The 15,442-nt window shown below is 34.9% G+C and overlaps 1 protein-coding gene across 4 annotated transcripts in view; it reads right to left on the bottom strand.

Moving 5' to 3' along the window:
* NETO1 (neuropilin and tolloid like 1) overlaps positions 1-15,442 on the bottom strand; it is a 62,119-nt gene that overhangs the window by 23,485 nt on the left and 23,192 nt on the right. For 3 of the 4 annotated variants that reach the window (XR_012581861.1, XM_074547772.1, XM_074547763.1), the window contains 2 exons: positions 3,873-3,914; positions 3,632-3,759 (listed from right to left, as the gene is read on the bottom strand). Coding sequence is in view for 2 of the 4 variants with exons in the window: in XM_074547772.1 (XP_074403873.1) it covers positions 3,632-3,759; positions 3,873-3,914 (170 nt within the window). In the remaining 2 variants the exon portion in view is untranslated. Of the gene's footprint in view, positions 1-3,631; positions 3,791-3,872; positions 3,915-15,442 lie in introns of all 4 variants that reach the window. The other variant, XR_012581863.1, reaches the window with a different exon arrangement.

Here is a 15,442-nt window from a genome sequence, read left to right as displayed (position 1 = left end):
TCAATGATGGCTCTGTTTTAAGTGTGTGCAACAAATTTTCTGTTAACTGTCCCATTCCAGAGCACTGAGGATAGAAGCATTTGACCCAGACTTCCAGTTTGAAGCTCAGGCTTAGAGACCTCAAGTATACGCTTCCTGGCTGATCTCATTGCTCATATATTGAGCTCAGACTTGGCTGGAATCTGGAATTGGAAACCAAGGGAAGCACTTGCATCTTGCTTCTGCAGACAGTTTAGACTGGATGAGCTTAAGCCAAATGAAATTGCAAGCAACTCACATTCTGGCACAGTTTAATTAAGAAACTGAAGATGAAAAGATCCAACACAAATTCTCTCTGAGAAACTCTTGCCTTTTAGGCATAATTCCCAATTACAAACTGTGCAGCCCAGGGTTCAGGAACATGTGGGTTTAAAGACGTCTGCGTAGTTCTCACTGTTCTCTCCTGTTCTCACAGGAGAGCTTGTTTTCATAGGTGCAAACTGACATAAATTAAAATGATGTCATTTAGTCACTGTACTGAGTATGTCATTGATTCAAGGTTAGGTAGGGACAAAGGAAGCTGACTGTAAAAAATGAACAGTAGATTCCAATTCAATTGAATCAGACCCATAAATAATGTTACCATAAACTTTACTTCATACAAAGTTCTTAAAAATTTATCCACTCGTTCCTCCTTCCTTAATATCTGTATATTTTTCAACTTGTCCCATTGTGATGAAACCATTACTGGGTGTATACATGTACATACTTTTCTGTGTGTACATAAATATATCTCTTTGAAAAACCACTGGACTTACCCCCCAAAGATGGATCTAGCCTTGAAAAATCTTTTTTTTTTTCCCTAGCTTGCTGTGAAACCTTTCTACTCCACATTAGGAAATACTGATTTATATACTTTTATATTTCTCAATCTCTCCAAGCAGGTAATTCTGTAAGATGGGAACAGCAGGATCCATCAAGAGATGACCCAGTCCAGCCCTCTGCCTAAAGGTAGGATTATTAATGTTTCTCTCATTTTTCACAGGTTGTTATCTAACCTGCACTTTCAGACCACTAACAATGCCAGTGAACGAGTCAGCCCTCCCTGATGTTTGAATTTTCTTCTTTCATATTTAACCTGAAACTTTCTTCCAGCGTGTGGGGCCCTGAGTTATCCTACAGACATGGGCATCACAGCATTTCCTTTTCCTTGTAAGAGCCTGTTATTGCATTATATTACTCTCATTCACATAATTTTCTAGATGACATTAAATAACATTCAGTATTACTTCATTTTTCTAAAACTTCCTTGTTGCTCTCCATTCCAGGCGCCCTTCATCTAGGATATGCTCCTTGGAATGCAACAAAACTAAATGTAGATATGGAAGTTTATGAAGAATTAATGAACCTTATTTTTAGCCCTCTACTAAGAGTAGTAGTTTCGTATTCTTCTGATACCCAATGTATTTTCAGTTACATAAATACCTAGTTTGGAGTTTTACATCAGAACTGAATTATGAATAAATGCTACAGTTAGGTAAAATTGTGATTTTTAGCAGGGCTCTGAATCATATAGAATCTCAGAGTCAGACCAAGTAAGAATATTGCATTTACATTATATGATCAACCATAAACTTGAATTTAGATAGGGAAATGGAAATGCTATTGGCTTAATTAACTGTGCTGATTCTATCAATAATTCTGTGTATGTCTGCTTTCCTTCTACTAATACCTAAATACATCTTAGAATAGTATAAATTTGAAGGGTATGCGTAAAGATCAACTGGTCCAACTTCCCTGTCATAAGTAAGGATGTTTTCAACTAAATCCAGTTACTCAGAGCCCCATCCAACCTGGCCTTGAATGTTTCCAGGGATGGTCATCAACCAACTCTCTGAGCAACATGATCCAGCATTTCACAGCCCTCATTGCAAAAATGTCTTCCTCATATCTAGTCCAAATCTCCCCTCTTCTAGGTTAAAACACCTTGTCTTAGCACAAGTGACAAAATACTTGTCCCCTTTTTCCTTAAAGGCTCCCTCTTAGTACTGGAAGGCTGCGGTAAGGTCTTCCCAGTCTTCTCTGGACAGAACAAACTTTCATCTCTTAGCTTTTCCTCACTGGAGAGGTTCATCATTCCTCTGACTATTTTTGTGGTTCTCCTCTGGAGACATTGGCCAAGAGGTCAATGTCTTTTTTTGTGCTGAGGACCCCAGGGCTGGATGCAGCACTGCAGGAGGGGTCTCACCAGAGCAGGGCAGCAGAATCTCCTCCCTCACCCTGCTGGTGACATTGCTTTTGATGCAGCCCAGGACACAATTGGCTTTCTGGGCTGGATGTGCACATTTCTGGGGCATGTTCAGCCTCTTATCCACCAGAATCCCCAAAACCTTATCGTCAGAGCTGCCCTCCTTCTGTTCTTCCTGAAGTTTGTATCGATATTGGGATTTGCGCTGAATGAATATAAACTGCCTATAACACATGGAATAATCATTCATCAGTCCAATAATTCCATATCACCACTTAGTGCAGCAAAATGGGAAGCTCATCTACTTAATTGAAAACCTCTATCAATATTAATTTTATCCAAAAGTAAAAAAAAAAGTGTTATAAGATGAAAGTATATTCTGGAAATCGTTTATCTGTAGTCTTTATGAGCCAACTATTTTCCTACACTTTCCCAATACAAAAGTGCTGATACTAATGATTTTTTCTCTTCTGAAAATCTTTCCTGAAGAAAACCCTTCAACATTCATCCATGTGTCATTCTGATGATGAAACAATTACATATTCAGTACAGTCTCCCCAATGAGGTTATACAAAAAAAGCCCTTATCAGTTTAAAGGCAGCAGAGAGTAGTGCATATATAAATCCTACTTTCTAAAACCTTTCCTGTCCAATAAAATACAGCTAGAAAAAGTATACTGTGGGGTGTCTTTTACACAGTGATGCAAGTAGGTGGGAGGCATAAAGCTGTTCCTGTTGCAAAGAGGGGAGAAGTGGTAGTGTAGCCAGCAATAATTAATGCATATCATAACTGATAAGTTATGGATAAGAGAGAAAATCAAGGGGAATCCAAGGAAAGTATTTTTGAATTCCTTGCAGCCCTCTCATGTTTCTTACAAAGCCCTGGCTTGCTGACTGTGGAGGAAAAGAAATGAGAATACTCTTTGTGTCTCTAAACCAAAGGAAATAAAGGCTTCATACGGAGGAACATTAATTTAATTTAGGCCCATTTTCACAGTTCCCAGATGAGAAGCAATGATGACCTCAGGGAGCCAGCAGTGCCCCCTTAGTTGTCTCTATGTTAGGTGTTTGAAATACAATGAAAATTAAAATTAGAAGATTACTTCCCACTTTAAAACACATATTGATTCTTTAAAAATATGAGCAAAATTAAAGATGAATTTAAGAAAATTACTTATGGCACAAAAAACACATTAGTATTGCCCAAATCATCATTTATGAAGAAAGGTGGTTATTTTGGTGGAGATGACAAATTACCCTTCCACAGGAGAAGGAAAAAAATAGTTTACAGTTTAAGCTGTAAAGTTATTAAACAAGATCTGACTGTACTAAGAAATGCACAATATATTAGAAAAGGCAATTTCTTAAATTAAATGACAAATCAGCAAGTGGATGAAGGACTGACCTTGGATCGGGGTGGTGCTCGGATGTACCATTTACAGTCTACTGCTTCAGTTTCAGAAGCTTTTCCTTCTTTAACAATTTGTACAGATTCCACAATTCCTTCAGGTCCTCCCATCTCAAACTCACAAACTGAATAACAAAACACCAGAAAAAATGAAACCTGAACAGCAAACAAAAATGTTTTCTACAGCAGAGTATAAAGGCCTCCAAGTCAGAAAAAAACCCAAAAACAACATACCAACCTGGCAATGGCTTCAAAACGCCAAGGTCCTTAAAGTCTGGATCTTAAAAATAGAGAAAGACAAAATTAGTTTTGCTCAATATCTAGGATGTTATGCTAATATGTTCAAATTTTATAATGCACTTTAGTTATATAATTATACATATACTGCTTGGAAATGGGAACTGTTTCAAAACTATGGCAACACAATAATTATTAGTGCAGAAATTATTGATACCATCATACCAAGTCATTTTTTCTGTTATGAAATCCTGCTTTTTTCTGTCTCTCTCTTTCAGAAGGGTATAAAAATATTTCTGCATACATTAGCAAGTGAGAACATCACATAGCTAACCACATGACATTTTAATACATCAGCGTAGTGAAAGAAGATATATTTACAGATCCATTCAGAATCTTTTTGCCTATTCTGCATTTTGAAAAATAACACTCAACTTAATTGGAGAAATCCAAACTTAATTCTGTGTTTATGAATACTTTGCCATCCCTACTGACCAAACGGAGACACTTTTTTTTCATCAGAGGCATCCTTTTGGTCTTATTGGAAAAAAATACCATAATAATTACCATTAGAAGTCATTGTAGGGACAAGTTAATAAGTCTAATATGTGTGCTATTTTCCATCAGATAAACATGATTATATTTACTATCTGAGAGGGCTTGTATCATGCCTTTAGAGTCAGGTGTAATACAGAGATGAAATGAGCTGGTCTTAGATGGATGTGCTTCAATAGACAACCATCCATATACAAATCATCATTTCACAAAATTTGGCTTAGTTTGAAGATACTGCCCAAAACCAGAAATATGGGAGGCTAAAGCAACTCAAAAAGTGATGTCTTAAAATAGACTGGTCTTATCTCGGAAATTTTTATCACTTGCACTGCTTTTCTACCTAAAATTAATGTTGTGCACTGTTTTCTCATTTACACATGAAACTGATGTTGTTTCAGAACTGGGTCAGTGTAGAAAGAATTATAAATACAAAAAATGAAGAGAAGCTTTGGAAGAAGGAGATGTGTCAAATGAAAAAAATTAAACTCACAATCAAGCCACAAAAACTGCTCTTTCCCTCTAGCCTTAGTCAATTAGGAACAGTAAGAATCATAACCAGATAATATAACAAAGTAGTTCAGTACTATATAAGCGAGATCAGCCATTTTAATCAGAACAGTCAAAATGTGTTGACTTCAAAAACTGGATTTGTAAGATCACTTTTTATATTGCCCCTCTATAACCAGGCTGCTGTTCTTCCCAAATTTCTTTTACAGTTGCACAATATAAATAATGAGTAAATATTTGTGAACTTACAGGACTGCAAATCTAGCTGAGTAGGTAATTAGTATTAATTGTTGCATATTTTTAGAGATCGGTAGATAGATATGATTACCAACAACACTAAAGGTAATAAGATATTTCAGCTAATGTACTTTAGATGCTGATATCTAGCTCTGAAAGTGAGATACTGAAAGGAAATCTACTTTTACTTATGATTTGAATTACCATTGCCATATCTCATGTAACTATTGTATTTCTTCCTTTTACTGAGTTTGCAAGGATTACTCTGATTTACTGAGAATACTCCACCATATTAGTAAAGTATATATGAGGAAAGAAAGCAAAAACTGTCTTGTCAGAATTTTCCCCATATGAGAGTTTTCATATAAAGCAATGTTAGTAGCAAGAATCCAGGCTGAAGTACAATCTAGACCATATAATTTGACCCACAAAACGGCTATGAAAGTATGTTATCATTTAACAATTCAGTAACATTGGAACAACACAAACAGAAATGCACAATCTGTTAACATTCTAGAAATATGATAGACCTGCTCAGCTTTAAAAAATAAATTTTTGCAAGTTCTCAACTTTCAAGAGTTTCAAGACTGAAAGGGAAATAAAATCTATGAAATCTGAGGTGATAATCCTTCATTAAATATTGCTATTATACCAATACTACTATAATAAAAACAGAATCTGTAAATAAGGTATTATCACGCATGCTTAAAATTCACCCATGTTTGAGCATATTTAACTAGCAAATATTTGCTTTTTAAATAGTGTCCCATTAAATGGATTAGATTTTAGAAGCTCCTATGTATGTAATTCAATCAAATTGTTATTCTCAGTCTGGCTGGGTCAAAACATTAATGTTATATAAACACTGACTGGCCAAATTTTCCAATAGATCAAAATCATGTTCCAGTGAGGAAAACACCCAAGACTGGATAATATGAAAAATAAGATGGATCACCTATAAGTAGAGGAAAAAAAAAAAAAGAGGCAAAATAAGAAGTAATATGGAGTTGCAAGCGACAATCCAACAGAGGGTCATGAATTTTTTTAAGGGACATATAAGGAGAGGCTGATAGAGTTGGGATAGGTCAGTCTGGAGAAGGGAAGGGTCAGAGGTGATCCCACCAATGTGTACAAAACCTAATGGAGGGGCACAAAGAGAATGAAGTCCGGCTCTTTTCAGCGGTTTGCAGTGACAGAGCAAGATGCAATGAGCACACATTGAATCACAGGAGGTTCCATTTGAATATAGGAAACACTTCTCCAGTATGAGGTAACTCAGGACTACCAAGGTAGCCAAGAGGTTGTAGAGTCTCTATGCTTGGAGATATTCAAGGATATCCAAGGATATTCATTGCTGTCTAGACACGATCCTAGGCAAACATCTTGAGGTGACCCTGCTTGAAAAGGGGTTTGGACAAGTCAACCTCCAGAGATACCTTCTGAGACCAACCATTTTCTGATCCTCTGATTTTGCAATAACTAAACAATAGACTTGGTTAATAGTGAAATAGCCAATCAAAAGTCTAGACCTGTTCTCTGAGGTAGCAGCAGAAGTTAGACAAATCTCCATCACAATGCAGACTTGGTTTTGTGGAATTTACTCTTAGTTGCAGGAAGACATACAGGCCTGGTCTCAAAAAGCTCCACTAGGTCTTCATGGGAGGCTAACAAGACTTTGGATGCTAGCTTTGGAATCTATACTTTCCATGTAAACCATTCTACATATCTTTATTTATCATTTCACTGTTTCTATGCAGGAAGTCTGGCTCTTCTAAGCAGCTGGCAAACATGGAATTTAAAAGGAAAAACAGGAGGCCAATTGTAAGGAGTTAGGGTACCTGATTGCTCAAAAATCTTATGAAATGAAGAAAATTGTAAAGTAGAAAGGCATTGCACATCAACTGGATTAAGTCGTCAAAAAAAAAAGTAAATGACCTTGTTTACAAGCGCACTGCAGCATCTTATGGGATTGCCCAGCTGAGGCATATCCACACAGAAATACATTTACCTACCCATGCATGCCTCATTCCATGTCACTTTCTTACACAGAAAGTGAAATTGTTTAAAATTATATTGCTTGAATAAATTCTGTAAGACATAGGAGAAATGCATAAAGTTCAAACTAATTACTAGCAACATGATGTTCTGCTGGTAAGTATTACTGCAAATCAATTTTAAAAGATCATATGTCAAATTAAAAATCCCACACTTACATAAAGATCATTCAACTTGTCTTCAAAGAGAGATGGCACAATACTTTTAAAAGTAATGTTGTAATACAGAAAAATTAGAGTATTTTTACTGTTAAAAAGGCAAAATTTCCAAGTATATCTCTCACATTTTATCTTTCCTTAGCTTTTCATGTAAAATTCATCTGGGCACTTCTTACCCAGAAAACTTCAAACCTGCTGCTTTCACTGATAAAAAATAATAGATATCTCACTCTGGAAGTCAAAAGATACAAGTCAAAATTTTAATATCTCTTTTAAAAAATGGAAGATTGAGTTTATGTGTTCCTGATCATATCTGGGCTACAGTATATTTAATTACACAATTTTATTTTTTTAATATCTGAAGTGAAATACATACAGTAAAGAACACGAGCAATTGCTGTACAGTTAAAAGTCAGGAGGAAGGAAGTGTGTAATACAAAATTCTGGTGCTGAATAACTTTTGAAGTATTTTTCTTTTTTCTTCCATAAATGAGATGTGGAGGAATTATTTGAACTATTTGAATAAACCATACACTACAAAGGGTTGATGTTTAAAACCTAAGGGGGTTTTTGCCATTTGTGAATACAAAAACCTCCTTAAATGGATACATACAGAAAGTAGTCACAATAGTTTGAAGCCGTATTTCCTAATCAGAAGTAGGGAAAGTGTCCACTTTCATTCAACAATCAGACAGCTGTAGATATATCTTTTCACTTCTCTGTCTCTGACTAGAAATAGGTATTCAACTCCTATCCATCAATATTTAAGTAATTTTAACACGTGCACATGCTTGTCCGTCGGATAACTTATTAGAGACCTGATTTGGCATGTAAATACTCATAGAAAAGTACAGAGAATTGCATTATACAGCAAGCCACTAGTTATTTATCTGTAAGTTTACTAAGCCAAGTTGTTCTACAGTGATTTCTGGGAACCTAAATCAGCCTTGTCCTCTTGGGGCTTGAGGCATAGTTCTCTATAAAAGCAGAGCTTGCACAGCTCATAACAGAAAAGTATGATTATTCTAAGGTATTTTATGTCATTGCCTCATAGTATTTGATGATAGAGTAAAAGAAATGGAAGAACATGGCCAAAAGATTTTAAAAACATAAAAATCTTCTCAAAGAATCACTAATATAATTCTAAAATATAAAATCATTTCTGTACACAAACTTTTTCTTTTTTGTGGTGTTGAAAGGAAATTTTGCTATTCTACTGGGGAGAGTAAAGAAAAAGTCGTAAGGAAAAAAATGAAGCTAAATTGCTATGCAAAACCCGATAAATTATTTCTTATTAGCCTAAAATGAAATTTGTTCTGATGGTTCCTCTCATATTTGAAGTCTTCTTGAAACTTCCATATATATTTCTATATTTGTACTAATGATACCAAAGGTGTTCAAAGAAAGCCTCTAGTTTGCTAGACACTGTGGAAAGTTATGTAGTAATTATAGCTGGCAATATTATGTGTTGTATTTGCTCTCTATTTTCTATGTTTTCTTTTTGAGGACAGTATTGTGATCAGTTGCAGCTCTTTTGAAAAATACATATTTGGAACTTAAAATAGTGCTTCTCAATTTTTTTTTCCCTTATGAACATAGTCATGAAAGAACAGAAAGCTGATAAGTGCAAATGTAGCAATGAATATAACTCCTGCGACTTCACCTTGAACATCTACCTGTCATTAAATCAGCAAAAAGTTAATATGAAGGCAAAAATTGTTGACATAACACAAACTATTATCCAAAAGTTTGATTTCTACAATACTTTCTTTATTTTTTTTTCATTTGTCACTTTACTGCTCTCAGCTGATACGAAGTATTTGTTTAGTGTAATTAATATATATAGTGATTTGTAAATTAATTGTATTGCTATGGTGACCTCAAGGTATACTGCAAATGTTAGCAGTAGTTGGACATTTGTATGCCAAAATAATGTGTTTCTTTATTTCATTGCAATCTATTTAGAAATAAAAAAAAACAACATTAAAAAAAAAATAAAACCAAAATCCATGTCTTTGGGTAACATTTTGCTAAGGTTGGTCATACTGAGCAAACAAGAAACACCTGAATAAACTCCACTGGAACAGAGCACATGATAACAGAAGTTGCAGTTAAATTTCTGTTTTCCTGCACACAATGGCAGGTTTTGAGATTTTAGCCTGCTTGTCTTTGTTGTCTTTTCCGCAAACTCTTTGAAAAATAGGGCCTTTCTCCCATGTAAATTTTTTTATGGATGGGAGCCATGTCGGAAAGCAAAAGGTCCATGACATTCTGGGTTTTATCCTCAAAGGATGTTTCAACCCTTTGATATGTGCTCCTAAATCCAGAAGTGAGAAGTGCTTTTTTTGGAACTGTCCTAGTGAAAAAGGAGAGCAAGAATTGGCGACTTCACACTCAGGCTGATGAGTGGAAAGAGGAAATCCTGGAGCCTTGCTATGTGTGAGATCATTTTTATTATGTTCAATATTTACACAAGCAGCTGAGAACTCCATTTAGGCATTATATTCCCTTTATGCAGCACACTCTGTGTGTAAATGCAGGGAAAAAAATCTTGCCATGATGAATATTTCAAGGGCTGCATATACCTTCACCAACTGGTTGCCCAAAAATATTGAAAGAAGACTGAACGAGCTCAGGAGTGCACTTTATCTGAGTAATGCAGCCTTGCTGTGACAGGGCAGCTGACTTGACCGCCAGGACTGACTATCAGTCAAGGGCAGCACCTTGTCTGTGTCTCCCCAAGATAATATCCTGGAGGATTCCTGTAATTGACAAATGGCCTCTTAACTGGACTAGGAAGAGAGATGTACAATGCTATAGTGGTTTTCCTGAATAATGTTAAATTCTAAGTATTCCGAGTCATGCAATTTCAGCAGGATGCTACTAAAGGCTCAGGATTTGTCTCATCATTTCTTTAATAGATGACTCCTAGCCCAGTCCAAGGAAATAACACTTTAAGTTCATGTCAGATGACTAGGGGAAAAAATGAGCCCAAATGTTTAGCCACAGTTGAGTACCAGGCATTACTCCTACAGACTGAACCTATTTACCCCTGGTTACTTCTTGCTACCACTGAGTGCAGAATCTGCACATCCTTCTCAGGATATTTATGCTGTACCAGTCTGCTGGGTGGATTTCTCATGACAAAAGGATCTTATGAGAATAACTTTGTGATTTAAAATAGCCTTTGTTGTTTTCATAGGAGAAATGTTTTCTCCTAGTTTTATCTCAGTATATTTAACAGAATGAATGCAATCACTGTAATGTTCCTTTGAATAGTTACATCTTTTAGACCTCTTATAGTTAACAGAATATACTACTTGTGCTGCTTCAAGTAGCACTCTATAACCTGTTGTTCACTGCACATTGTGGCACATTTCCAATTAAAAAAGAAATACAACACAGTATTTACACCTACTAATATTCTCCTGCTGTAGCTGGCCATGCCTGTGATGGCATCTTTTTGAAGATAACTGCCTCTCACATGAGAAACTCAAATATCTCCTATAGTTTTCATGTGTAATAACTCACTTTCCACTTTAACAACCAAATTCTTCCACTGCCTCCATTTTTTTTCTCTTACAGACAAGCAAAGCACCAGGTGATCTTTTGCTAAAGCAAAGAATTGTGTCAGAGAGCACCAAAGAGAGCTGAATTGTGTTTATAAAAACAACTGCTTGCTTAATTGTCTCCCCATATATCAGAAGGAGATGAAACAGGCAAAATGATACAGAAAATAGGATTCTTAGAGTAGAAAAAAGTGAAATAGCCATAGACTGAAAAAAACCCCCATTCATTAGTTTACTGGGCAGCTGCAAGATTTTTGAAAGTTGTTGAATGAATTATATTCTACTACTCTCCTGTAACAAAGTCATTGTATGATTCAAAAAGTCAATGTCACAGGATGCTTTTAAAATGTATGCTGTATCCAGGGTAGAAATCTTTAGGATCAAAGGGAAAAAATCTAGGTTTTCATCCCCACTGGAACCTGAATGTTCTCTTTCTAAAGGAAAAAATTAGAATGAAAAAGTAGAATATATCAAAGGAAAAGTGAAATTCATTTTTTAAACCCAATTGTCACCTCGAATTGTAATTGTATATGCCCACCACAGACACTTTGAGTGAACAAGAAGGGGAATTATAAAAGCCACACAGCTCAGTGAGTTGCTGAGAAAGGCATATTCACACCAAGTCCCAAAAACAGCTGTGCAAAGAGTAAGTTTTCTGTCATTTTAGGACTCATAGCAGTATAAATTTCAGTGACACCAGACCTTTCCTTCTTCTTCTGCTACTCTTAGGAGGTTTTCTGGCTAGAAACTGCCCTTTTAGGGAACACTGAGCCATTGACCTCAGCAGTTTCCCCAAATGTACAGAATGAGAAGATGTGTTTTTAAGAACTTTAGCTGCAGAATCTATTGGGGAGGATCTTTGGAGACATTCTAACACTTTTGCTTCATCTTTTTAACTGCATAGGGCATCAGCTCTCTCTGAGGAAATGTTTCAGAAAGAACATAGCTCTGTGTTAACTGTGAATTCCCTACATAATTACCCACTTACATTACCCACAAACATGAATTTTACATTTTATTATACAAGGTAGCATTCAGATATTAAAAGGATATAAATAATACATTGGATTTAAGTAATATTCATTCTCTTTTTTCCATTATTATGCAATTCAGCTTCCCCAAGATTATGGGAGGAAAAAGTTTAGACAACTTCTGGTTAATCTAGACTTTACAGCCAGGTTTTTTGTCTTACAGTTAATTTGTTCCCTGTTGGTTATAACTTCATGAGAGTGACATTCAATTTTTTTCAAATTGATAATTTTTCTCCAATTTCATGCAATTAAAAGTGCCAGAGAAAGTTCAAACCACACTTAATTCCTTATGCTGATCTAGAGTTGACATAAACTGTTAGGAACAAGACGGAGATAGCCTGTAACTTCTATTATTTTGATGAGAAAAGTCCTACTGTATGCTTTACCATGTAGACCAAACACAATTCAGACCAACTCTAGCCCCAAACTTTTTCATTGAAATTAACAACTAAAGTCTGTTTGTCATAAACAACATTAACATATCTTTGACTGCATGCCTGTAGGAAAAATTAAACAGGAAAAAAATTTCTAAGCCAGGGGATATTGTCTTCAATCTTTTTTACTTTTTCTTTTGACAACATTCTTCTAGTGGATCCTCAGTCCTCTCTAAGTAGCATTTATGCCACATGCTCTGTGTTCACAAAATGACCTCAAAGTGGTTTGTCAAGAACATCAAAAACAAGTGAGTCTGTGGATAAGCAGAGATTTGGAACCTAGAATTTGAGCAGAATTTAATACATGTCTATAAAACTCTTTTGCCTCTGACTTTTCCTTACCCCAGAAACTTCAGATTCTGCTATCCCTATACAGTGACTATATTAAGTATAGATTAGTAAATTTTAAATTCTATTATCATAAATTTAGATTTAAGGTTTAAAAATTATTGTTTACATGGAATTTAACTGATTTACATTTTTTCCTCCTCTGGTCAATATCTACTGGTCTGAAAAAGTAATTTTCTTTCACTGGATTGATTCATAATTTTAATATTGATTCTAAAAGAAGCCAATTTAGGCCCACAGTCTGAGCTGAATTTAGCAATTGATTGAGTCCTACACTAACTGACTGGTTCAGCCTAATACAGAGAATAGTGATCTTCTGCATCACATTAATGAAAAAGGCTTTGTGATTCATTGAATCACAATTTCGAAAGGCAGTGCTCATAAGTCCTTATGTCTGCTTTACACAATACCCAATATTGCTACGTAAGTGGCTGAAGAGACAGGGAAAAGAACAGCAGAGTGCTGATTAGAGATTGTCTAGTTCTACCATTGATGTGGTAATGTTTAGAAGGAATGAGGTCTCAGGAAAGTTCTGACTTGCAGCAGAAGCAGGTCAAAGCTTGATGGCCAGTCACAGCTCTCAGGATTGTTAAGCAGGGGTCAGCCGCTTACCCCACAAGTAGACAATAATTAAATTTCATTTGACCAGATCAAGTTTTTGACTGCCAAACGGCAGGATTTTTCCTAGCTTGATTTAAAAGAGTCATTTAAAGTTCTAGAGATAAATAAAAAAGTAAAATATAAATTAAACCTTTCATTTAAAAGTCACTTGGTAAATTGTTGATCTATATTTGTATTGAAATATCACTAATATGCAATATTCTAGAATGCAAATAACTGTTTTATTGCTAAAAATGATTTGTGTAAAGGATGCACATAAAATTACAGAGATCCAAACTACTACATCTGATTTTTAAAACTGTAGGCCAGTATTGTTAAAAATATATATATATATATATATAAAAAATTATTTATTTTATATTAGAATTTCAGTATGGAATTCATAGTTGGTAGCAGTTAAAAACATATTGTCTAAACGTCACAATGAAATCAACATTTAGGAATAAAATATTTTTTGGAAGTATTTTTCTGCATTCTCTTTTAATGCTAGTTTTCACATAAACTTGAGAAATAAGCTACAGGAAAAGGAAAGAAAGGGAAAAAAACCCAAAAGGAAACAAGAGGAGTATAATGCAATCTTTTGTTAACCCACATACTGCAACCAGCAGATTTGATAACATTGTCTCTTGAGCTTCAACTATCAGATAACATCTGGCAAATGATGTATGTAAGTCCTGTTACACAACATCTTCTGGCTTCTCAGTGTCATCCAGGGGACTGGTATGTGACTGGAATAACACATTTCACACTGCCTGCTTCTGTCATGCTAGCACAAAATTTTAACAATGGATGTGTCACAAAAATGAGTTTATTTATTTATGAATTCTCAAAAAATATTTTGCAATTCCCTTTTTATCATCTTATTCATGGCTCAAGCAAACTTTCTTAACAGAAATTTCTGGATATTACATAGGTTTTTGACATCCAAGTATTCAAATAAATTTTTGCATCTCTTAATTTGTAGTGACCTCTGGAGCAATATTTTGGAAGTGTTGATCAAAAGTATTTGCTTACTTATTTTCACAATTTTACAATTAATTTATTCCTTTCAATGGCATCATTGATTGTTTGGCAAATCTCATCACCCTATATATGAAAAGACAAAATTAATTGAAAATGCATTTTACAATGTGTATTCCAAGACATTTTTTTTTGTCATTGAAGATAAAACCTCCTCTACAAACCTCTTTGAGGAAACCACAATGTCAGGCATTCATCTCCCCAGTGAATTGCAGACTATGCTGTGATCGTGTAAGCAATTTAAAAATATTTTAAAAATGCATTTGAAATAATCAAGAAGGTTTTTCAGAGAAAGAATAACATTATTATTATTATATAATAATATTATTTTCTCTTTCCTAAAACTATCCAGAAGTACTGCTCTATTTTTATTTTAAAAAGACCCTTTGACAGTGGGCGCATGAACAAAAGTTGGAGTGGGGATGTGGTAAAAAATGCACTGGAAATTTATTTTATGTTTCAAATTTTAAATCCAAGGAGTGGAACCAGTACTCACTGCAAATGATTGCAGAACTTGTATCACTTCATTTTACAACTTATAAATCTGACTGACCTACTAAGTTTAACCAAAAAAACTTATCTGAATTAATTATGTTCTAAGCAGAAGATGTTTGAAGAAAATAATTTCATTTCAGACAATTCCAAGGTAGCCTTTTAGGGACAAGGGTAACTAGAGGAAGAATAGTATGGGAAGACAGAAAAATCATTGATCATGGTTTTCCAATTTCAACAAAAGCTCAGTTTACTGTAGCAGAATATTTAAAAATGAAAACAAAAAAATCAAACAACTGAATGAGTAAGCTGAACCTATTTAAGGATCCTATTATATTAGTTTGATACTGATCAAATGGAGAAATGCTGAATTGAGATAGATCTACCACATAATTTGTGTCAAGGTAGATAACTAGTTTTAATTCATTGAAAGAGTTGAAGAAATGGTAGTTTTGCTCTCCAAAACTACCAGATATTGTTTTTTACTAAGTTCCCTAGATAGAAAGGTAGAGGACAGTCTTAAAACATGCTTACTTTTAAGTAA

This window comes from Zonotrichia albicollis, chromosome 1 (assembly GCF_047830755.1).
Source record: "Zonotrichia albicollis isolate bZonAlb1 chromosome 1, bZonAlb1.hap1, whole genome shotgun sequence".
NCBI lineage: Eukaryota > Metazoa > Chordata > Aves > Passeriformes > Passerellidae > Zonotrichia > Zonotrichia albicollis.
The sequence above is the reverse complement of the archived record's forward strand: the minus strand, read 5'-3'. Positions and strand labels throughout refer to the sequence as shown.